At 42.9% G+C, this 25,935-nt stretch overlaps 1 protein-coding gene across 3 annotated transcripts in view; it reads right to left on the bottom strand.

Moving 5' to 3' along the window:
• Window positions 1–14,849: 14,849 nt before the first annotated feature.
• The window catches only part of TRIM33 (tripartite motif containing 33), a 418,511-nt gene continuing 407,425 nt past the window's right edge, over window positions 14,850–25,935 (bottom strand). The window contains exons 19-20 of one of the 3 annotated variants that reach the window (XM_086923290.1): window positions 17,205–17,255; window positions 14,850–17,128 (exon numbers count right to left, since the gene is read on the bottom strand). In XM_086923290.1, the coding sequence (XP_086779416.1) occupies window positions 16,916–17,128; window positions 17,205–17,255 (264 nt within the window). In that variant the 3' untranslated portion in view covers window positions 14,850–16,915. The remainder of the gene's footprint in view (window positions 17,129–17,204; window positions 17,256–25,935) is intronic. The other 2 variants (XM_086923292.1, XM_086923291.1) reach the window with 2 other exon arrangements.

The following is a 25,935-nucleotide window of genomic DNA, read 5'->3' as shown; positions in this document are numbered from 1 at the left end:
GGCTTAGAAGAGCCTGGAGCTCACTCACTCTCCTGCCAGAGGTGATGGCAACCAGGAAAGCAGTTTTGAGAGTCAGAAGACATAAAAGACAGTTATGGAGCGGCTCAAAGGGAGCACACATCAGATAGGTTAACACCTGATTCAAGTCCCACTGAGGCATTGAAAGAGAACAGGAGGAAACTTGTCAGTAATGTCTTTCAAGAATCTATTTACAATAGGGACTTGAAAAGAGAAGGCTGATCAGAAAGCCTCAAGAAGGCTGAAACAGCCAAAAGATATCCCTTGATAGTGCCCAGAGAGCTCTGCCGGGCCAGAGAAAGATGAGAACCTCAGAAACAGGGGCAGAAAGGGGATCCACAGCCTTTGCTGTGCACCATGCCACAAATTTGTTCCACCTGCAGGCGTATACCGTTTTCGTGGAGGGACGCATGGCTGCCAGAATGACATAACAGACTACAGGAGGCAAGTCAAATGGCATCAACTGTCGCCGCTCAATATCCACGCATGTAGGTGGAGGCTGGACAGGTTCGGGTGGAGGACCGTCCCCTGATGCTGCGACAGTAGGTTCTCCTGAAGAGGCAGTCGAATCATGGGATGTATTGACAGACTGAGTAGCTCGGGATACCAGTATCTTCGCACCCAATACGGAGCCACAAGGATGACCTGTGCCCAGTCACCCCTGATCTTCAGTACTCTGGGCAAAAGTGGTATAGGCGGAAAGGCGTATAACAGACCAGAACTCCACTCGCAATAAAAAGCGTCTCCGAGCGAGTGCCGCCTTGGAAATTCCAACGCGCAGAACTGACGACATTGCATGTTCTTTTCAGTGGCGAATAGATCTAACCAAGGCTCTCCCCCCTGCTCAAAGAGACCTTGAGCCACATCCGCATTCAGACGCCACTCGCGATTCATCATGCACCGATGGCTGAGTTTGTCCGCCCCATTCAGAGAATCTGCCAGGTGTTGAACCACCAAGGTGATGCCCTGAGGTTCCAGCCATGTCCAGAGGCGCAGAGCCTCCTGACAAAAGGTCCACGACCCCAACCGCCCTGTCTGTTGCAATACCACATGGCGGTGGTGTTCTTAAACACCTGCACTACACTTCCCTGGACAGAGGGAATGAATGCCTTCCGTGCAAGTCAGATCGCCCGCAGCTCCAGAAGGTTGATATGGAGCCGGGACTCCACCGGAGACCAGAGGCCTCTGATCTCCGCCTCTCCCATGTGGCCCCCCCCCCATCCCAGGAAGGACTCATCCGTCACCACTGTGTGCTCCAGTTGGGGTAGGGAGAGGGATTTGCCACTGACCCAATCGTGGTTCATGAGCCACCACTGCAACTGTCTTGCAGTGCCCTCCGAGATCAGGACGTGGTCAGACAGGTTGCCCTGATGTGCCAACTGGAACTTCAGGTCCTACTGCACCTGGCATGATGTACTAGCAGGATGCAGGAGGTCATCAGACACAGGAGCCGTAGGGCCATCCTAACTGAAACACGGGATAAAGGCTGAAAGACTGGAATCAGAGCCTGAATATCCCAAACCCGCTTCTCAGGAGGTTAAACCCGAAACTGTGCTGAGTCCAGAACCACTCCGATGAAGAGGAGCTTCTGGGAACGACTCAGGTGTGATTTCGGCAAGTTGATGGAGAACTCCAGCGAATGCAGATGGTCAGCCGTAGTCTGGAGGTGGGTGACGACAGTTTTGAGCGAGCCTGCCTTCTACAACCAGTTGTCGTGATAGGGGAAGACTGGATCCCCTGTTCTGCGCAGATGAGACAACCGCCATCACTTTCTTGAACACCCGAGGGACATTGGTGAGACCAAAGGGGAGCACAGTAAACTGAAAGTGCTCATGAACCGCAGGTAAAGCAGATGGGCAGGCAGAACGGTAATATAGAAATAAGTATCCTGCAAGTCAAACGCTACCATCCCGGGTCGGGGGCAGTCAGAACCTGAGCTAAAGTCAGCATCTTTAACTTCTCCTTCCAGAGGAAGACGTTGACACTCCGGAGGTCCAAACTAGGGCGCAGGCCCCCTTTTCCCTTCTTGGGAACCAGAAAGTAGTGAGTGTAACAACCCTGCCCTACTTCTGTGCCAGGAACGCGCTTGGTGGCCCCCTTGGCCAAGAGGGCCGTAATTTCCTCCTGCAGAAGTTGCAAATGATCCCCCGACATGCGATGGCATGGCTGGAGGGGTCGTCTCGAAGGGGAGGGAGTAGCCCCTTCGGACGATTTGCAGCACCCACCTAACCGAAGTGATGTAACAACAGTGGAGCAGGTGATGGCGAACTCTGCCTCCCACTGGCGTGGAATGAGCCTGAAAGCTCGGACTTGGAAGGCTTTGAGGCAGATGCTGCGGGAGCGGATGTGGACTGACCGGCTCTCTAAACCCCGTGTCCGCCACGGTAGAAAGCAGATCCGCGTTGAGGCTGGGTTTGCAGCCTGTGGCTGGACGAACGTGCGGTGGACCCCTTCGGTGGCCACGAAAGGCAGAAGTCTGCTGGTGCTGGGCCGACATGCCCAAGGATTTGGCCTTAGCCCTGGAGTCCTTAAAGCACTCCAGTGCACTATCTGCCTTGTCGCCAAAGAGGTGACAGCCATCAAAAGGCATGTCCATGAGTGTGCTCTGGACAGCCCCTGAAAAATTGGTGGACTTCAGCCAGACATGATGACTAATCGCCACCGTTGTTGCAATCGCTCTGCCCGGCGAGTCCGTGGTGTCAAGTCCACATCGAATCGAATACCGTGCTGCATCTCGCCCCTCAGCAAGAGCCTGGGCGAGTTGTGTCTTGGCCTCCTCCGAACACTGGGGCAGCACGCCCACCACCATATCCAAGGGAGTGGGTGTAACGTCCAAAAAGGCATGCAGTATTAATGGACCGCAGTCCTAGACTGACAGAGGAAAATAGTTTCTTGCCAAACTGTTCAAGCATTTTGAATTCCCAGTCCGGGGGTGTGATAGGGTATGCGGTTAGGGACATGGAGGCCTGGACAACCAGACTCTCAGGGGTGGGGTGGGTGGACAGAAAGCAGGGGTCGCCCAGAGCTGTGCGGTGGCACCGGGACACGTTCCAATCCACAGGAGGAACTGTGGTGGGCTTGGACCAAGTGCCCATCAGAACGCCAGTGAGGGCCTCATTAAACTGCAGTAGAGGTCCTGAACGGCTTACTGGAAGTTGAAACACCTCAGTGAGGTTAGTCCTCACAGCCGCTGCAGGGAGCTCAAGGCCCAGGCCTTGGCTGCCTTGCGCAGCACCACAGCATAAGTTGCTCCCCCCTCCTTAGCCACAAAAGGAGGAGAGAAAACAAGTGTAACGCGAAGTGTCCAGACCACTGGCCTCCCCTAGCTCATCTGCCCAGTGCTCAGACCCCTCCCAGTCCTCCCCTTCATCCATGTCCTAATAAACAGGCAAAAATGACAGAGCCGGAGCATAGGTGAAAAGGTCACCCGTCGGAATCTGATAAGGCGCCGAGTGACACCGGTCCAACGCCGAGCCCAGGCTGAAACCGGCCACTGCATCGTCCGAGAACGGTGCAGGAGGTGGCACCGAGGGGGTCGGCGTCTTAAGGTCAACTAGCATCGACATGGATACAGGCCTGGATCCCACGGGGTCCTGCTGCGCCGAGGCTGAAGCCGCCAGCACCACAGGGCAAGGACTCAGTCAGACCCGTGGGGCCCAAAGTCGACGGCGAGAAGAGACTCCTCATGGCCACGAGAAAGTCTCTGATCTGCTCCTGAGTCGCATCAAGCCCAGGAAGGTGTGGGGCTGGATGCAACGGCGCAGGTCTGCCAGAGCCACGTGGGAGGTGCCACCCGAAACCTCGGCCGAGTCGCGTGACCAGCAAGGTGAAGTCGAAGAACTACTGTGCTTCTTCAACTTTTTTCCCATGCCTCAGCTTACCCGAGTGCGTGGACTTCTATCCGAACATTTGGTGATGACTGCGGCTCTGCGACCGGGACCTCGAGCGGCACGGAGCTGACTGCCGGAGCTCAAGTAGCTTATGGGAATGCTCCCGCCTAGCTTTTGACATCAAGGCCTGGCAGTCGAGGCACGACTTGTCATCGTGGTCGGCCCCCAAACAGTAGAGACACCGGCGGTGGGGGTCGTTAACTGACATCAGTCAGTGACAGGCATCACACGGCTTGAAACCGGGCATCCCTACTCGCACCAGGAGTCAAAGTTGACTTGAAAAAGATAGACAAAAATGTCCAAAAAGTTAGTAAAAAAATGACTGAGGGTACGCTCTTGCCAGATCTGCGCTTGCTTGCGTGGAAAAAAGAACTGACGTCAGTGCGCGAGGACAGCGTCTAAGTACTCCAGCGACGTCATCCCGGCGATCACAACGCTGATGCGGACCCGCAGATGACGCCTACCGACGCGCAGGGGTACTGCTGACGAAAGCTTTCCGGATCCATTCTGACGCCTGGGGATATTCTAAGGTAAGGAATCTAACACTAACGTGTTTCTTTCAGATACTGCCCACGTCATGAGTCCAGAGGCTGGGGTCAAAGGCCCACCTTTGACCCCCCAGATCACACTGCCAGGTAGGTAAACATGACCCTGCAATAAACTGCACCGATTTCATCAGCAGTCTGTGGTATGCGCGCAGAGTCAACAACACACCCTTCTCCTAACAACGCCCCGCCCCCAGTGTGCCCCTGCCCAGCAGGCAGGGTCCACGACCAACGCCGTGGAATCTAAGAGGTGAACACGTAGTGGAGCCGACTCAGTCTTTAATCCTTCCTAGGTGGATACAGCTGGCATTACCCAGTTCCTAGGTGGTAGTGCTCGCACGCAGGGCAGAATTTGTTTGGTAATGCTTGTGACTGTACCATACAACACAGACCGCTGAGTAAGTAAACTAGTATTTGGTTTGAATTCCATTCATGGAAACACAGAGGGAGAGGTTAAGGGAGAAAAGCAGATGCTTTGATGACTATGTGACTTGCTCCTGACTCAGGCAGTGCAGGGAAGCTACATCTGCCCCGAGGTGACCACGAGCACACCAGCAACCCACTCCCTGAACCGCGTACGCCACCAGACCTCTAGCCTTTTGCCACTGTCTTACAAAAGGTGTTTCGTGCTTTTGTGTGGATTATCATGTTTTTTTCATTTATTTTGATTGAAAACACATCTGGTGTCTACTTTGACATGGCTAAACACTTACACTGCCACAAGTATGTGAGGTAGGCAGCTGTGTCATTTGCATCTCTGTAGGTGTACTTCGACTGTGGTAGCTGTGGATGCAGGTCTCAATGGGGATTTTAAAAATATGGAAGGTAGTGGTGTTGGAACCACATCCCTCTGAGCAGATTGAATAGGAGGGGCCATCTCAGTGTCCTCTAAGTCGCCCTCCATACTGACAATCACTGGCTTATCCCAATCACTGTAACTTTCCATAATTCTAAGGCTTTTAAGGAACTTTCCTTCTCCCTGGTCTCTGGGTGAATCTCAGACTCCGCCGTGGCCCAATCCATTTGCAGATAAACAGGAGAGCTTGGAGGAGATGATGGAGTACTCTTTCTTTTTCTTGCTGGAGATCATGAAGCTAATGTTTGAAGAGCAACATTTTGCTCAGCTGGAAGCTCAACCTCCTGTTCTGCTCCTTAGTCAGGTGTTGCTGGCTTCGGCTCCAGTTGTCCACTTTCTTGTGACAATTGGGTACTAGTTTGAAATGGATTTTTCACAGTCACTGCTTGCTGCCATGACAGCAGTGGCTACATAGCTGAGAGACATAGGCTTGGACTTAGCCTTAGGCTGTGGTGGGGCTGTTGATGATGCTGGAGTACTGCTCCCAGTCTTATGCCGACCAGAGGATGACGCTGGGTGTGCATTCCTGAAAGAGCTGGAAGAGAACATGTGCTGCCCAAGATGATCCAGCTATTGGAGTCACTGTCTGGAGGGGCAGAAAGCAATGCACCCTTAGGAGAAGAAGCTTGGACCACGATCTCTCGGAGTAAGGGTGTTGGAAAAGGAAAATGGGATCGGCGGGGCAGTGGTCCAAGTGCCCAGAAGGACGTCCGTGAGGTCTTCGTTGAAGGGCAAGAGAGGGTTCAGAAAATGTTGCCACTGGTTGAAGCACCTCCGTCAGGAGTCGAGTCCTGACTGCCACAGCATAGGACACTCCTTCCTCTGTAGCCACGGTCTGGGAAAGTGTCCAGACCACAGACGTCACCCAAGTCCTCTCTCCAGTCCAGTTCTTCCTCCTGGTTTGCTACAGGGTCCAGCGACCCCTCCCAATCTTCACCACCACCTTCAGGGCAATAGGGAACACCTAGGATGAACAAGGAAACAAAAGTACCATCCATCATCGAATTTGATGTCGGTCGGGCTTCGGGTCCATCTCAGGGATGAGGATGCTGGGGGCGTCTTCATCGAGATCGGCACCGGGGAAGGTCACTTAAGGTCAACCAGCATCAATCCAGATCCAGGCCCGGATCCTCGGGGGCCCTCCAGCGCCAGGAGTCACTAGCATCAAAGGCCCAAAAACCCAGACCGGCTCTGTGGGGCCCGAGGTGTGCCAGCGGAGTAAGGCTACCCAAAGATTAATTGAAAGGCTTTGTAATAGGCACACAGCTCAGCAGGGGACGCCTTGGCTCCCTGGAATAGACGGAGGCACAGAGTCCTCCCTGAAGGAGGCTCCAAAGACGGAGCCTTAGTGAGAAAAATGCTCTGGATCCCGCAGATCGTCAGCCTACCAACTGGGAAAAGGCAAAGAGCAACGGTACTTCTTCACTTTCTTGTGCTTCGACTTACCAATTGAGTACAAAGACTTAGAAGAGGTATGGTGGCACCGCGAGCTGTCTCAAAACCTTCCTCTTGAGCGAGAGCGGAAACGGGACAGAGCCGACTGCCGGGCCTCCAAGGTCTTACAGGACCTCTACCAAAAAAACTTTGGATTCATGGCACAGCAGTCAGAGCATGACTTTGGGTCTTGGAGTAACTCCAGGCACCAAAGGCATACGAGGTGCGGGTCAGTCTTAGACATCGGTTTGTGGCAGAACTTGCAGGGCTTGAAGCCGGTTCGTCGATGGGACATCCCTCGTGCACAAGGAATCGATGACTTGGAAAAAAAGAAAGTAGACAAAAGTCAAAAAAAGTTTCGTCAAAAAGTGACTAAAGGAGCAAGCTCTCTCCGGATCTGGTGAGGAAAAAGAAAGAACTGACGTCAGCACGCAGGGGCGGTGTCTCAGACACCGCAATGTCATCCCGGCTACCAACACCACCTACCGGCACGCAGGGGTACTGAGGGGAAAAAAGTCTCTGGATCCAGTCTAAAGCCTGGGGGTAATTCTAAGGTAAGGAATCTATAATGGTCTCTTTCAGACATACTCCACACAGGATTAGAAAAATAGATGATATTTTTATGAGTAAAACCAGACCAAAACGAAAAACAAAAATCCAACAAGTAGAAACGAAGTTATGCATTTCTAAAGAATAAATCAAATAGTACGTAGAAGTAAATAGCGCTTAAATGGGTACTTGAAATCGTGCTGAAACGGGGTATATCGAAAGTTCAGGGTGACCTCAATAGAGGGCAGGCCAGCTAAAGATGCACGCAGGTTCTTCTGGAAAAATACATTGGTTGGAGAAAGAAATGACGCCCAACACTTGTGTCTGTTCTGATCCACTCACTCGAAGGCTTAATCGGCGGACCCCTTTACAATAAAAGTGCTGCATCATCGACCCACACGGTCAGACGTCAAGCTGTGCAGTCTGTTGTCAAGCAGTGCAGTCTGTTAAAGTGCTGTCGATCAGCTTCTATGTCGGCTCCAATGGGCAATGCGTTGGTTCTGATCAGTAGAAAGTCATCACTTTGTTGATTTAGATGATTCTGCACAGCAGAAGCTCACTGTCAAGGGCCCAGGTCTGGATTAGCAACACTTGGCAGGGAAGGACCCACAGAAGGCAAAGACCAGGTGCTGTTGCAGAGTTGTAAGAAGTCTTTGATGCCCTGAGACATTAGAACAGGGGGAAGCCAGCAAGCCCTTGGAGTCCCTCTGGGTTCAAGTGAGATGGATCAAGTCCTTATCCTCATCCATTCGCAGATCACCAGGCAGCAAAGCAGTTTTTCCAGGGCAGCAGTCAAGCAGAGTGCCAATCCTTGTAGCATAGCAGTCTTCACTCCTGGCAAAGTTCACTGGTCCAGTAGTGTACAGTCTTGATAGTGTGAGAGGCCCAGTACTTGTACCCAGTTGCGCCTTTGATGTGGGGGTGACTTCAAAGCAGGCCCTTGGAAGTGCACCGGCCCACTTTTTTCCCCAGCCCTTGCTCCATACTATCAAGTAGGACACTGCCTATTTAGGTGTGTCAGCCCTCCCCTGCCCCAACCCTTCCTGTCCAGGAAGAGCTATCAGAATGCAGATGAGTTCTCTGTCACATCTTCCCTTCCTGTGTTTGTAGTTGTCTAGAGGGACTGCATAATGGCATTGCTAAAATTGTACTGTAAAATCCATTTTACCAGTAAAGAGTATTTATCATTACCATTCCAAAGATCTAAAACATGATGAAGCTATTCCTTTCTAATCCGAAATTAGGGCTTCAAAGTGCATTCAAGGAATTCCCAATGCTAACCAATGAGAGGAGTAGGCCTCACGGTAGTAAAAAAGTAGTTTTAAATGCCAAGTCAACGTGGCAGTAAACTGCACACACAGGCCTTGTAATGGCAGACCTCAGACAGGTTTGAAATGCTATTTGTGTAGGTGGCACAATCTTGCTGCTGCAGCACTTTTTACAATAAGTGGGATGGGTATGCCCAGACGTGGGTCCCTTGCTCGCTGTGCTACTGGATTCAGGCTAGCCTGGCTGATGAGGGGAGAAATACGCCTAAACAGGCTCCAGTATGATTGTTTCCGGTCAAGGGAGGACATGCCTTGGCAGCTCTGGTGGACTGTTCCCATGAGGAGCAGGGTCAAGACTGATTTGCATATGGCTGGGTCAAAACTGGGGAGGCGTAGTGAGCAAAATAATGCTGGAATTAACCTAGATCTCGACTGGGGGAGAGTGTTTGAATTGTTTAGCATTCCGTCCATCATTTGTTGTCGAAGCACAGGCCCACTAGTAGCATTTAATTTACAGACAATGGGTATATGGTATACCACTTTAAAAGGGACTTACAAGTAAATTAGATATGCCCAGAGTCCAAAAGCCAACAAAAAGATCAGAAAAATAGGAGGAGGAAAGAAAAGGTTTTAGGGGTGACCCTTTAGAGGGCCATTTTCCAACATACGAGTTAGGTATGCTGCTTTTTTGCATGGAGCACATCCACACACAAAGTTGTTTCCATCTGTGTCAGGGAGTTCCATGGTAAAGAGAGCATTTTTAGAGACCCACATTTTTTTTTGCATTTGATCAATATTGTTTAGATTGACAATCACTAGGCAGCTTCCCAAATTTCTGCAAAAGCCATGATAAAACAAAAATGATTGCCAAAATGTTGGCAGATGGCGCCAGACACACTGGCTGAGCCACTGCTTGTTTAGACATGGAAAGCAACACACAATGATCAGCTCCACAAGTTGTTCAAATTACAAAGCCAGATGGAACCACAGGTTACCAGGCAAACAATCTTATTAATATTTGACAATCTACACCACCTGGTTTCTACCAATACTGATAGATTAATCGGTTAATAAAGGCGCAGTTCGCAAAATAAAAGCTAGGGAATTAACAAATCAGTTAAGGCCATAGTTTCACACAAAGACAAGTGATCTTGTGCAGATTTTATCTGTCTCTCAAACCTCCAACTGGAAAGTGCTTAGAAAATGGTTACTGATTAGTAAATGGTGCTTCATTAAAATGTCATTATGTGAACAAAGTAGGTTCTTAGAAAGCAGAACTAACAAGTACTGGCAATCCCTCCCTCCAAAATACATTTTGTCCCTTTGTATTGAGTAATCCTGCTTTCAAATACACCTGAAAGAAAACAGAACTGCACACCTGAAAACTGGGCAAGTCAGTGCCCCTTCATGGAGACCTTGACGCACGTGAATTCTTTCCTCGGTGAGCATACTGACCTGGAAAGGTGTTTCAGGATCGGCTTTTTTATTCTGCCAGCCATGATGTGACTCCATGCTGTATTAGGGCAGTCACTGAATAATCAGACTAGGAAGTAACGAGACTCATGCCATCTTTTTTAGGTAGTCAGGATGATGCGTCACAAGGCCCACAGCCCTTCAGTTGAATGCAACCATTTACAAAACCCGCAAATCAGCCAGTCGAATATTGCATCATATCATTTTAAAATAGAATAAACACAATTATTGCAGAAATTTAGTTCTGCAAATTGAATGTGATCGATTACAATTTAACTGAGAAAAAACAATTGATTAAGTTTCTTTTCTATTTTAATAGAAATACCCAAAACAAAGTGGTTCTGAAACATTTTATCTGTTCTAGTACAACACATTCCAGAGCATAACAAGAATAAATATTTACAAAATGCTAATTAAATAAAAGTTGGATTATTTTTACGTCATAAAAAACAGAACTGAACAATCAGAAATTGTAAGATTGAGCTAGTCATATAAGTATGTGCAAAAAAACTACCTCCCAATAAAGTTGCTGGACGTTAAAAAAACAAAAACTTGAGGATATGAATGTTATTCCTCCCATAGGTCTGCATTTATATATATAAAATAATAGGCATTCAAATGTACAAATATATATATATATATGTAGGTGTATATACATTTTGTCTTTTTTTACAGTTCCTTAACATTTTTTGGAATTTACAAGATAGACATGCAATTCTGCCTTTGCTTGAAATATTCAGTCTTACGCTACAGCAAACGAACAACATAGTATTCCAATAAAAATATTTCTGTACCTTTTAATGTACACATTTTTAGAAGAGCAGTCTCAAAATGGCAGCATCTGATTACCGGAAAAATAATATTTTTTAACACATTGCTGTATTTTGATTATGTACATTTGAACTGCAATTGTAATAACGACTGAGTGGGAAACATCACATAGCTAATAAATGAAGAGCCAAGCACTAGCATAAAAGATTAAATTGATGTTGGGCGAGAAAAACAGTAGTAGTCTCTTGCTACTGTAAAGTTGAATGGAAGAGGTCTTCGTAAAGTGAGAAGAGACCTATGTTCTTTTTAATATAAAAAGTATCTCAGTCATAGGTTATTGCTAACAAATATGCAACTTTCCACCTGATGTGTGAAAATAAAAAGCCACACTGTCAGGTATTTTAAATGGAAAACCTTGCATCTCAAACAAACTGCATAAAATGGCTGTCTCAATAAATTATTTTTAAAGTCATTACAAACTGTTTTATTGCTTTTTGAAGTAAAAAAGGGTAGAAATATTTAAAATTGTCTACTACTACATAATTTAAACTACGTAAAGCAAAAAGCTGTTTCACTTTTGCAATACACTGAAATGGATCAAACCAGTATTCCAAAACTGATAAATCCCTTTATTGTGAGTGAAAACCATGCCTTTCATAGCTTCCTACAATTCAAATACCACAGAAACTCTGTGAGGAATTCATAGTTAGAAAGGGGTTTAAAGGGAAGACTCAGACGCCTTACCAAATGTGAGTGGCCACACCCTTTTAACTCACTGGCGACTTAGATTGTTTATTTTTTTAAGCCCCGAAAGGTCTTTTCCAAAATGCAAAGTGTAACACTCCATATCAAGTGTGTCCATATTTTGGATGTAGCACATGCTACTTCGCTAAACATCCATTGACCCGATCTTTTCATTGGGGTGCGGTTGCAGTTTGGTATCCTCAAACCTAGCAAATCTATCAGGAAGAAGGAAGTATGGATAATTTCACACAGTAATCCTTTACTCTATAAGACCTTAACATAGCGTACCAAAAAGGGCATGGGGACCTCTTGTGGAGGAGTACAGCACCCAAAATGATTTTAGCTTGAAGTTACCTGTTACTGTAGAAAACTGACAGACAAGAACACAGATCACAAATTAAAGAAAATTAATTACACATGCTGAATGGTGCCTATTGAGATAAATCGGCCATTACCCAACACATTTTTGGTGCAGATTGAGTTTCTTTTTTGGATCATTCTAAAAGCTTCATGTTATAACAAGTAGCCTCTAACGGCAATTTGTTGGAGACCAAAATGTAATGTTAAGCATGCAAGTAAACACAAATATCCCACAGCACATTATCCTTTGAACAAAGAAATGACAATCAAACTCAATTGAAGAAATGTTAACAGCAAATAGTTTACAAACATACATAAACTACCAAACAGGGCCATCACTTATGGTCAATTTGCATTTATCAACCGTCTGGTACAACTTGAAAAACACATTTTTTGGTCCAATTTGTTAACTCTGAAAAAGTCAAACAGTTACATTTGTGCATATGTCTATACAAAACCTCAAATTATAATAATGACTTGCAGCAAAATCAAAGTAAGTATTTGAAGTAAAATTGCTGCACGTTGCTGTGGCTTGGGTAGAGGCAGCCTTCAAAACAACCAAACTATGGGCTATTTCAAATCCTGTGCGCTCTATGAACAAGCATTGTAAACTGTTGTACACTTTGATCAACTGAAGAGCACTTTCTGCAATGCAGCATATTCATTACAATCGTACCAATTAATAAACAGCCTGCAGGGGGTGAGGACTTCCTCTTTGCAATTAAAACTGCAATGCTTTTTATTTATCATGAAGCCTTCCATGTTTATTTGTGCATGTTTAAGGATTTAATGTTGCTATTCAGGCAGGCTACTACCAAAAGGCAAGTATTAGTAACTTCTGCCCAAAAGCATCAGCTCTGTTCAGAAAAATAGGTGCACTTAACAGATTTTCAGTTTAATTGAGACCATAGATTGGTACAAGGTTCCTATGCTGGCAAGCTAGGCTTAACTGCTTCTCTTATACGTTGTGATCAATTTGTGGCATGCTGTCAAGCAGAAAACAAGTTTGTATATCCAAGCTAGTTGTAGATTGACAAATAGTCCCTTAGATACTTACTGAAATAAGAATAAAACGTTCTCAAAAGATTAATCCGGGAATCAATCATTTTACTGTTTTGCCCAAATGTTAATTTTCACAACATTTCATAATGTTCATTTAGTCATCTGAGCCTTCATGGCTTGGTTTTTAATCAACATGGCTGTCATGACAATGTCTATACTTGAGACTAACAGTTCTCATACCCACAACCTCGATTCATTTCAGATGATGTCCTTCGTCAGGGATGAAGCTATTTAAGAAGCTTCCCTGTTATGACACAGTGGGAGTAGAAAGTATATCCACACTAATGCAATTAAAGTGCAATTGTGCATCATGTCACCCAACATGTTCGTAGTATGTTTATCAGCGATAATCAATTTCACCAATGTAAATGCAATGACATTTAATACCACCTCCTGTACAATATTTGTGAATTCGAATTGCTCCATACCATATAATTGTACTAATGGCTCAAAATCAAGATAGCTAATTTCTCATTCAAAAATGTATTCTTGGTCACAAGGTTGATTAGAGGCTGTGACAAATGGCATTACATTGATGAGCCCTGCTGGTCCCAGCTATAGTCACTGTCATGAAAGCAATTATGGAGACAAAACTAGGCCATGTGGGCAGAAATTACTAAATTGACTTTATGAAATTATGTGAAATTCAACTTTTTGGCAAAACAATAAAAGTATTCATTCTCGGATGAATCTTTTGAGAAATTGTTCATTATTGTTTCAGTCCTCAGCTATATTTAGCAAAACAGGCTTTGCGTCACAAAACAACTAGCTTGGCTAAACATTCTGGATGAAAAACATTTACTACAAAACTAAATTATAAATGTAGTTGATGCTGTAAGAGGTACACTATTGTTTTGAAAAGCTAAACAGTGTACAACTGTATCCAAAAACAGTTTTACTACAAAAATGGGGTAATTAGTAGTTTGACATTTACTTTTATAGAACACAGAAGGAATGTGCAACTTTAGCCAACAGATATATATCTTCACATTCAAATGCAGCAATATTCCAGGCTCTTTAAGGGTGGAGCTATGCTGGAGAAACAGGAAGTAGGTAGGAAAGAGAAACGCCTGTTCATTTGGAACAGTTGATGACAATACGATCACTTGATAACCAGATCAAGCTGACAATCTGTCTTGAAAATCTGTCAGTGCGGTGGCTTCTTTTCGAAGAGTTGCAGCTGAAATTCAGCTTCTAACTAATCAGCATCTTTGTGGTTACTGGTTCATTTTCTAGAGAAATAATTTAACTTGTGCATTGAAACCGAGTGATTATGAGCAAGTGCAAACAAGCCATATAGACTGAGAGGCGTGCATACACAATTTAACACAGGAAAATTTGAATACATAATAGTATATTATCAACAAATTTGAGGAACAAAATCTAAAGAAAAAACCCACTAACCCTTAGAACACTGCACTCCTAACTCGGAGGCTACATGCAAACTAACTTTTTTTTACAGGCCTTAAAATCTTTAGCATACAGATGATTAAGGCAATGGACTATCGCCGAGGACAATCTCATTACAGTAAATGAAAATAGGCTGCAAAAATAAATGAGGAAGCATCAAGTTATTGTAAGGGAAAATGCCGTACCGCCAAATACATGCTTGCACTCCTGAAAGGGTTAGAATGCTGTATTTTCAAATAACTAAGGGGAAAAGGCTTTACATTTCTGAAAATGGCATCTAAAAAAAAGTGGAATTTATTTTAAACAAGACTCCTAAATAGGAAATGTAAAGGTGGTTACTTTCAATAGTGTCAGAACCCACATCTGGTAGAAAAGTAGTACAATATATCTATCATACTAGACAAGCAACAAAGTTAAATGTATACCAATAATAGGAGTTCGAAAGAGAAAAAAACAAATAACTAAAATATACTTCGGGAAAAGTCTTATTGTATAAGCAACAGGTAGATGTGCAAAGCAAACATTTCCAAGATAGCCTCACAACATGTTAACAATTAAGGTATGTTTTTGATTTACTATGGAGCAGTGGGAGGAATTAGCCATCAACATGAATCCACATTTGAGAAATGCTGTATTTATTTCAGGCATCCCCTTTATCATATTTGTGTAAACTGATATTTTTAAAAAGAAGATGCACAAAGGGAATCCTAACTAAAATGCCATGAAAAGTGTTAAAAAAAAAAACCACCATACTGCAGTTTGTTTTCCTCTTTCGTCCCACCAAGACAGAAAGAAATCACAATATCCATGTGCTCCATTAAGAGCTAGAAACATCAATTTCAAAATCGATGTACCAAAAAAGCTACAATTATTCCTTATTTTGTTTCCTCCACTAACATGACCACACTTTGATTTCGAGTGTGGAGTTAGTAGTTAAAATTCGCAAGGCAAGAAGCAAGTCAAAAAAGCACCAATGTTATCTTTCAAAAATTGGTGTAGATATGTCTATTACTGGGACAGGAGGGAACCTTAATTACTGACATAATGCATTACGACTGCAAACCTAAAAGTTGGGAAATCCTCAGTTAAAAATTAATTTGTTTATTTCTCAAGCAATACAACCTCTCAATTTTTTGTTTCAGTTAAATAAAAAATAAAAAAATAGCTTGAACAAATGGCAACTTAACTTCATTCCTTCCAAGGATAAAGTGCATTCAGTAGTATAAATAGAAATGTATGTAGTTTGTTTTTTTAAAAAAGGTTACATATTTTTCAGATATGAATTTTTGATTGGCAAATATCTGCATTTGGTTAAACAGATGTTCCAATGGGCAATTATTTAAAACAGGGCAACATCATTCCAGCTTATGAAATAAGGTGATTCTTCAACACAATACTTGAAGAATAAATATGAACCCCTAACCAAAAAAGCTTCTGCTAACAATTCCATCACAGCCTTGAAAGGATGAAGAGTTTTGAGGTGTTCAGAGAAAACTTCAAAATATGAATGCAATGTTAGAAATAACACAACATAGTTCAACACAAAAATATAGGAGCACACATGGCCTAAAAACAGTGCAGCAAATGTTGCTACTCCATAAAAAAAAGAGTCAATGCAGTATTTACAAATAAGACACAGTGAATATAAGAACCTGAACATATTTGGTAATATTCATGTTTTGTTTTTCCAGTAGTGGATCATCAATAAACTGTTAGCATTATGAGGGAAGACTGTAGTCAAGCCAACTTTTCTGAAGTTCAGTAAAAGCAAAAGACTAGATATTTGGCACAAACAAACATCCTGTCTCTTATATAACAGTTAAGAGAATGTCCAGATAAAATGCAGTTCACTGCCAAAATGAAACATTCACAAAAATGTATAACTGCAACAAGATAGCACAAAGGAGTTGATTTTGAAAGGTATATCAAGAAACAATTCTTGTCTACTCATATTTACAGGCTTAATTTCCCTACATTGCTTAACCAATGAGAAAAATACCATGATCAGCAGTCTTGATGAAAATGTTGACTACGTAATCATCAAAGAAAGCTGATAGTTCCTAAGTTTCATAAACAAACCCAATCAAACCTAAGTGCACTCGAAGCAGTGCTGAAAACAATATCACTCCTTATGTACACTGTAGTCCAGTGTTAATGAGTTAAATACAGTTACTACATGGCCTGGTCCAGTCTTTTAGAAGGAAAACAAGGAAAGTGTAGGTCCACTTAATATGTACAAATCAACATATCAAAACTTCATTCTAATAAAAAAAAGTCACTTCTCAAACGCGGTAAGACAGTTCATTTCAACATATTAGGAAATTTCAAGAAGTCCAAAAATGAAAAACCTGAAGAAAAAAAGCCTTTTCTTCTGCGTTGCCTTTTAAAATAATGTTTTTTTTGTAGAGTTTTGAAGTCTAATACTGTCTTAAAGCTGCCGCCTTCTTTAAGAAGTTGTCTCCGCAGGCATTACATTATTTCAGGAACACTTAAATAAGTTTTTATTTTACAATTGATACAAGTCCATATGTTATGTTATTTTATATGCACCGGTTTTTCATCAGATTTTAGACGTTTTTTACGCGGCTGTACAAAGTCCTCATCAGAGTCATCAGTTACTTCGCCGTCATCCTCCTCTGGTTCATTTTCTGGTAAAGGATGGAAAGTTCTATCTGGATAGACATCTGGCAGTTTTTCCTCAAAATATAATACAACAGCCTTCCCAGCTTGCGCCACTTCTGAGTCCGCCTGAAAATAAAATAAAATATTTAACTACAGGTATTGCACATCCCTTCACCAAGTTTGCATGGTCTGAAAATCTTACCTTCAAATTAATCTCTTGTGTTTCTGCATAAACTTGAACAACTTTCATCATCTAAAAAGGATACCAGAGTCAAAAAAAGGGAAATTATAATTCTTTTTAGAGTTATAAGATTGCATAGGGTTCTAGAATCAGTCATAACAGGAAAACAGGTTGTTATGACAGATCATATTGGCTCTTGTTAAAATAATGTCAATAAAAAAAAAGAAAGTAACTATTCCATTAATATTCAAGTTTCTCTATCTGACAAACAACTGTCTCCCCACTTATTACAGAACTCCGATGTCTTTAAAAGGGGGATTTTGAGCATCTAGGCTTCAATATTGTTTTCATATATTCCTTTCCTAAAAACGGTTCTATAACAAATTGATGGTTTTAGTTTTACCCTTAGATCACATCCAATATGCTTTCAAACTGATTTACACAAAATTAAGTATTCATTCCAATAGTATCAAAGCACTGATATTTTGCAAAACAACTGTATCACTATGGGTTATGCTTGACCTTTAAGATCTAGAATTCTCCAGATTATGTATTTTCTACTTTCAAAGGATTTATAATCAATCGCTACTTTGATCCTTAATTTGCAAAAGGCGTCCGATACAAATATTTGGATGTCTGTTTTATTCATACAAAAGACTATATGTTAAGGGATATTATCCCGAGAAATTCATTTAAAATAATTTGAATAGAATTTGGAAGGGGAAGAATGTTCACTGTTATTGATACAGCACATAAATCACAGAGTGAGGGCAGTTTACAGTGCAGGCCAGATGTAAATCGGGTCCTTTCACTAGATTTCAATTGCACAAGATGACCATACAACTTTCCAATCTCAGTTGAAATCAGACCAGAATGCAAAGATGGCTGTCAATCCAGTTTCACAATCACTGCACTGAATCTGCATTTCTGAGGTACCAGATGGGCGGTGAGGCTATTGTTAAGATTAGTCTGGATTTACTGATTAGCTTGAATATTGTATATCACGAGAAAGAATGTTCCAGCAACAAATTATCAGTTTGAAGGCGTGTTTAAATTACAGGTTAGGTTTTCTGAAGTACATGTGCTTATGTTAATCTCACAAAGTTGAGTGCACTCAATACAACCTACTTTTACTTCCAATGACATTCCCCATACTTTTCCTATCCAAACATCAGCTATTGGATTGTAGGCATTTTCACATGAAAGTCCAGGGGGTTGTGTGACTCTGCAGTTAACTGGATTACTTGTTCTTGTGCATCATGTGCATGATGTACAGGGCTAAATATCATCCTAGCCACCTGCTGTTGTTTTAGGGGTTTTAAAGTAGTTTCATATTAATGTGATTTCAGTATAAGGCCCAGGGTTGCCTCCTCATTCTACATGTAATAGCGCTTCTGCAATTTTTGAATGCACAGAGATTTTTAAATTTTTGCAGGGCTTTATAATCTGCGTTAGAGTCAGTTTTATTTAATGTCTGGTTTGACCAGTTACAATACCTAAATACTCAGGCTCTTAATTTTCTTGGTTGGAACTGACCCAGGGTGGTGTTCACTTAAATAAGATAGTCCTGATTTCAAATCAGGCACTAGCACTATTAACTATTTTAGGCTGTTCAGCCAGAGGTCACTTTCTTTTCACTTACAAACTAATATGGTCCAAATACTTCAATATTAGATTGAGTGTCAGGTTTAATTTACCGACTGTGATTGTGTCAGAAATCACAGCTGGATATCAACCTGGTGGTGTTCAATTTTCAGTGCTGGTGTTTTCATGAGATACTAAATAATCGGGTTTGAAAGACAATGCTTTTCTGCCCCCACAGGGACTATCCTTGGTGAACAGAACTAATTCTTTGCTAGCTCTAATATTTTAAGATTGACTGGTAGTCCGTGAAATCCTAATCCACTTCAAGCATTTTAATCAGAATGTCATGATCAATTGGTCTGTTAAGAGATCAAAACTATGAGCGCTGCAGGACTACACAGATCTAAAGCAATGAAACATTTCTCAAATAATTTCTCAATGCTGTTCCCATTTTGTCTTCTAAAAGCATACTGGCTGCTTCGAAGAAGATTGTGCATTTCCAATAACTGTTGGTGTAGCCTGGTCATTTCTATTTCATGAACAAGTTTATGACTGCTCATGAATAACTGCATGATTCAAGGACAGCTCCTTTTACAATTGATGTGATCACAAAACTGGCAAGATCAGAGCTGGGAGTTGAAAAGAACTGTTTCATTTAAAATGCTGCACATAGCAAGAGATCCGGAAAGGTAAGCGGATGCAAGGGTGAGCTGTTATGAACTCTTACACTGTTGCTAATCTTAAGTCAAAGAAACTCTGCTTTCACAAGTTGTAATATTTACATTCATTTTTATAAGCATTGCCAATTAAGTGAACTAAGATTGAGAGAACTACTATTAACAGAGCAGAAGCAACTAGATCATTCTAAAATGTTTAGGTACTTCCATTCCATGTGCAACCAATTTAATACAATGTTTTAATTTCCTTGAAAGGCACAATGAAAATGATAACCACTACTAAAGCATCCCCTGTTTACCCCAATAACATCTACAAAACATATGGTGCTTCCTAACATTTTTAAACACTGCAACACAATAAGCAGAAAGAATACTTTTTATGCTCAATTATATTCGCTAAGCTTTGTTAGTCAAAATGAGATTTGCCTCAAACAGCAACCTAGAGGCCAAAGGATAGCAGACACATTTCAGAAAGAATTAAATAGCTGATCCAATGAGGTCTTTTAAAGGTGAACAGATAAAATCAAATTATATATGTTGAATATTGCATGTCTAGGTCACACAAAGGTATTCAAACATTACTTCCTGTAAAGTAATGCGACAAATTAAACATTTGAATTCTGGGGGCACATAATCAAGGCTAACCAGATTTTAAATTATCCTCTAAAGCACTGGACAGTGAGAAACATTTCTTTATTAAACCTTGAATAGGTTAGCCTGGTTCTTTGGCCTCTAAGAAAGATACATCAAATGGCAAAAATTCGATCAGTAACACATCAGGTTTTATACCATTAAGGGCTCAAAATAAATCACATAAAAGGCACTCTGTTTTGGATATCAATTAAGAGGCCCAAACATATTAAACACTTTACAGACCACAGTTCGAAAATACATTACCTATGGAACTTCCTACCTGGAACGCAATGTGAAAATGATTTTTGATGTCATGGAATACTGTACTCTGTTGAGGAAATACCACATTTTAAACAAATCCCATTTCTAACTTGTAAACACAGTGGGACTAGTACTTGACAGAATGGGAAAACACTGCCCAGACTAATAGCAAAGGCATGAGGATCTCAAAACTGGCATCCTTGTAATGTTATGATGCAAATGCTTCATACAGAAATATGAGGCAGGAATCCAGACTGGAAACACACTTGCCTTTAACTATTTTACTTTTTAAGACCGTGTAAAAAATCAAGAAATGTTGAAACCATATGGGTAAACAAGAAGGGCTTGAATGTGTTACATCATCAATGGAGATATTCAGACTACTGGAGTAGCATTATAAACTAATGTTACTAGTGCTTATATAAAAAAAGCATCAAATGCAGTTAAAAATAAATACAATATAAGTGTTTTAAATGTACTTCCACAATAAAAAAAAAAAACTAAGGCGAGCTGATGCATATGATAAAGTAGGTGATGCAATTATTACTATACATATATATGACAGGTAAAACTCCGACCTGGGAGACTCCAAAAGAAAAATAATTCACTCCGAAAATCTCCAGACCCAGCCACTAAATGGTGGATTGATGCAAAATATATGGGTATAGAAGAGGTTCATAGTGCGTAAACAGGATTGCTACTGATCTGTATGAGGTTTAGGTGGCATTTCAACATGATGACCTTAAGATGCATTGCTTGTTCCACAGTGCTTTGAAGCTGTGATTTAAATATATGCCCCACAGGCTTGTGATGCTTGGGCAAACACTGTTTTTATTCCTTTGAGAAAATAAAGAATACATTTATTTGCAATTACAAGTGGCATTTGCTACTTTGAAGTGACTAATATGACAAATTTGATGTTGGACTGCAAAGCACCTGGCTGTTAAACCTGGTGCTTTTAGTCAGCTAGATGGTTGGCAACAAGCCGAATCCCTTGCTGGGGCACCCAGGCCCAGATCCTAATCAATTCTAGACAGAGATGGTGAGAGACTACTCCACCCTGCTTGTTGCAGTAAAGTGGTTCATCAAGATCTGGGTGCCATCTGAATAAACCTCAGTTTCAGCAGGTTGATGTGCACAACCTGCTCCTCTGGAGACCAAAGTGCTCTGATTTCCAGTTACCATAGGTAAACTCCCTACCCAGGGGTAGAGGTGCCTGTCATAGCTGTGGTCACTGCTTGTGGGTGGAGGAAGGGTTAATGGTGTCTGACTGATCTCCCAGTGTGGGATCCACAGCCTGGGGAGGCACCACTGAAGAGGTCTTACATGCCAGGCAGCATACAAAACCAGAGGTATACAGGAAGCCAGAAGAGATAGCAGGCACAAAGACCAGCAGGACAGGAACTGGAGTTCTTTCCTGAAACAAGAAAATCATGAACTGAATGTCCAGAATCCTTTGATGAATAGGAAAGGATGAAAGGGAGGCTGTATCTAGTACTGTCCATATAAAAATGAGGTGCTGAGAGGGCTCCAGATGAGACTTTGGTATGTTAACCGAAAAGCCAAAATTTAACAGCAGGGATTCCACGACTTGCGGGCGGCTAAACAACTTTTGAGGCAACTTGGCTTTGAGCAGACATTTGTTCAGGTAGGGAGCTACTGGAATGTCAGACCTCCTTAGATGAGCCACCTCCTTGAAGAGCAGGTGTTGATCAAAACACAGGGTCTTAAACCTCTCCTCGAGAAAGCAAAACATCAAAACACTTAGGTCGAGGATTGGACAAATCCCCAAAGTTCATTTTGAGGATTAGGAAATAACACTGCTGCCCAACTTATTGCTCCTTTTTGCAGCAAGACTTGGACACTTCCTGCTGCAAAATTCAGAGATGGTCTTCTGAAGGAATGATCTTAGGGAGAGAGGTCAGAAAGCATCAGTTTAAACGGTAGGGTGGACCCCTTTTCTACAATTGAGAGTGATCTGCTAGTCTTAAATTTTGGCCTTCCAGGTCTGTAGAAAGGAGGGCATCTGAACTCCCACTGCCTTAGACTGACTGGCAAGACCAAAATAGAGCTTCTTACCATAGGAGGAGGAGGAAACTGTTTGCCACAGGATCTAATTTTACCTTAGCCCCTGCACTACCTGAACAGCTGGGGCGGTTAAATATGTCTTTTGTGAAAATTAAAGCCTCGCGCAAAGGCCATGAACTTGTAAAGCTACTTATAGCAAAGCTGGAGTGGTTGGAAACCTAGAGACCAGGCTGCAGCCCTTACCTCTTTAAATCACTCTAGTTTTGTCACCAAAGAGCTTTGATCCATCAAACAGTAAGTCCGATCAGAGTTGATTTGTTACCAAAAGAGACTCCAGCTGTATGGAGCAAGGCATGGCAGAAAAGATCCCATGACCATCGAGTCAGCAGCATTGAGACCTGACTGAGCTGTATGTATGGACATGTCCAGACCATCCTGCACCAGCTCAGGAGAAATGGCTTTATGTCAGATAAACTGGGCACAATTAGCTGTGCCACGCTCCACAGGTAAAGTACATATCGCCTTAACAGACATGGTGCATTTAGAGTCTTGTGTGCCAAACTGCCTGATGAAAAAGCTTTTTTGCCCATAGCCTCCAGTTTCTTTGATTGTCTCTTGGGTTTATTTTAAGACCAAGATCTACATTTAAGGTTAACTAAGTTTTTCATTAGAAATATTTTAAAAAGTGGACACTGTCTGCAATTTCTAGTTCAACAATGCTAACCTATGGTAGTAAAACAAGAATGCAGTTTTGTACGTACGTTTATGACTCACAAATCCAGTCTTCAGGGTTTCAGGTCAACACAAAGACAGGTTCAAGTTAGCACCAAGACCGCAACACCAGCAGCACACGAGTGGCCGAGTGCAGAGTTCAAATACAGAGTCAGGCACCCAATGGAGACAGGGGGTGAATGAAGATGCGCTGTTACAGGTAGGTAAAAGCAGGGTTGGGTCAATCTCCGGGGGTTTAGTCTAGCACTGGAGGGGCCACAGGGCAGAACCAAACATACTCCCTCAGCAGCACAGGGTGGCCGGGTGCAGCGTCAGGCACCCAATGTAAACCAATGGAGATCAGTTACAGAAAAAGGCTGCAGGTTCTGGCCAGGAGCCCAGATGGAGAAATTCAACTGCTGCCCATGTAAGTACTGATGCTTGGGACATAGGGACACTGTTGCTCGAGCTTCCCAAAGCCCGGGGGCTTCAGGTGCAGGGATGACCTCAGAAGTCAGAAAAGGCTTACCCGAGCATACGTGATTTTTTGGGGGGGGGGGGGTCATTGTGTAGAGGCTGCAGGTGTCGAAGTGGACTCCGGCGGGGGTCAACATACGATGGACTTTTGCTCAGAATCACATGGGAACCGTTGCAGGACCGTGGGCCACTTGGACTTGGGCGTTAGGTGCATAGGTGGGCCCGGTGGGCGGTTTTCAGGGAAGAGCTCTTGATCTTTAAAGATGGTTTCTTCTGGGCCGGTCCACTGGAGCTCATCTTGTTGAAGGCAGGCAGTTCTCCCGGGGTTTTGGAGGTCACTGGGCCGGCAGGACTAGTCGACTTTTGGAGCAGGAAAGAAAGCAGCAGACAGATAGGCAGGGTTGGCGCCAAGTCAGTCACAGGTTCTTTTTCTTGCTGTCGTGGCTTTTCGGTGTCCAGGCTTCGTAAGTCATCAGGAATCTAGGCTTCAGGGTCTAAAAGTACCACCTAAACACTAGATTTAGGAGCGTTACAGGGAAATGACAGGTAGGGACCAATGATTCCATTATCTGGGGTGTTCTAGCCCTGATTGGATGAGTCCCACCATCTTCAAGATTGTGGGCACTGAAATATGTTCTTCACTTCGCCTCCAGCCCCTGAATGGCCTAAACGTTTTGGATGTCTGATGAACCACTGGGTGGAACGTTCCAACTTCTATACAACCAGCCCTTGCCAGAATTCAAATACTGACACCATCTTTAAAATTATTATAATTGCCTGACAAGTACAGTGGGTGGGGAGAAGTCAGAAAAACCTATCTTGCGCCTTTTCTAAGTTCTAGATCGCCAGTTTGGTCAAACCTATTTTATTTAGCGAGAAGCATTATGCTTCCAGAACTTCTGAAATCACTGTGGTCCCTTTGGGCTTTTTCTATAAACCTCATGGACCTGCCAAGAGGCCAGATTATCCCTTTCCCAGACCAACAAAAGCAAATCTCAGGACCCCTACAATTACCCAATTGCAAATTGATTAAGCTGATGGAGTTCATATGATGAATGTGAATGACTCCGTGTTAATACAAGGGCACCCAATAAGAACAGTGGGTTCCAGGAGGAAACAGTTGTAAGGGCAGAGCTACATCCAAATCTTGAGACACTGTGTGTTGAATGTGACAAGGGTTGGTGTTATTTTACTTGGAGATCCCACGTTGCAATTTAAGAACATGTTACTTTACCCACTGAAGATCATAGAGGATAGGGCTCACGTTAGCCACCAGATACATTGGGAGGGGGTGAGCTGGGGAGTTAGGCAGATGGGGAGCTCTGACACTATTTTGGACATTCTTTTTTTAGAACGTGTCAGGGCTAAAGAATAAATTGAACAAGGACTAGAGATATTTCCTCATGATTTCCCACCCTTTCCCTCCACGAAACGTAGGCTATTGAAAGAATCCATCCAATAGGTATAAAATCTTCCACTTCCCAGTAAATCAATCTAGTTCAGGTAAATTGAAAGGTGGCATCTCAATCCATATCTCAAGCTTGGTTACGGGGTGGTTTTGAACTACTCAGCAGGTAGCCTCCCCTATCAAATTACTGGTTGGGTATACAAGTGGAATATCCCAAAAGATGCATTCGCCAAATCTCCTCAAGGTTGAAATTTCTAGATTCCTTGGGTTTGTCTTTGGTGCAGTCCCTTCTGCTGGTCTTTTAACGTTAATAACCGGTCTCCTTCATCGAGATCAGACTCGGTCTTCGACTCAGTCTACTAAGCATGTGTTTTGCCTCTGAATCCAATGGACAAAAACTAAATGATTCTGAAAATGCAGGGAACACACTGGGGCAATGTGGGCTAATGCTTGGCGTAAAACTCTGACCTGGGAGGCTCCAAAAGAAAAAGAATTCACTACGAAAATGTTCAGACCCAGACACTAAATGTGGATTGATGCAAAATATATGGGTATAGAAGAGGTTCATGCTGCATAAATAGGATTGCTACTGATCTGCATGATGTTTAGGTGGTATTTCAACATGACAATATTAAGATGTATTGCATGTGCCACAGGGCTTTGAAGCTGTGATTTAAACATATGCCCCACAGGCTTGTCATGCTTGGGCAAACACTGTTCTTATTCCTTGGAGAAAATAAAGAATACATTTAATTATAATTACAAGTTGCATTTGCTGCTTTGAAGTGCCTAATATGACAATTTTGAAATGAGCCTTTGCCTTAAAAATAAAGTTCATTATAATTTTGGTGGGTGGTAATATGCTAGTGTCATTGAATCTGTTGAAATAAAAGAACAGATACAGTTATGCCTGACCCTGAGCAGGTTAAGTAGCAGACACACCTGCAGGGCTATACGCCTACTTTCAGTGCAC

Source organism: Lissotriton vulgaris, chromosome 5 (assembly GCF_964263255.1).
Source record: "Lissotriton vulgaris chromosome 5, aLisVul1.2, whole genome shotgun sequence".
Taxonomy (NCBI): Eukaryota; Metazoa; Chordata; class Amphibia; order Caudata; family Salamandridae; genus Lissotriton; species Lissotriton vulgaris.
The sequence above is the reverse complement of the archived record's forward strand: the minus strand, read 5'-3'. Positions and strand labels throughout refer to the sequence as shown.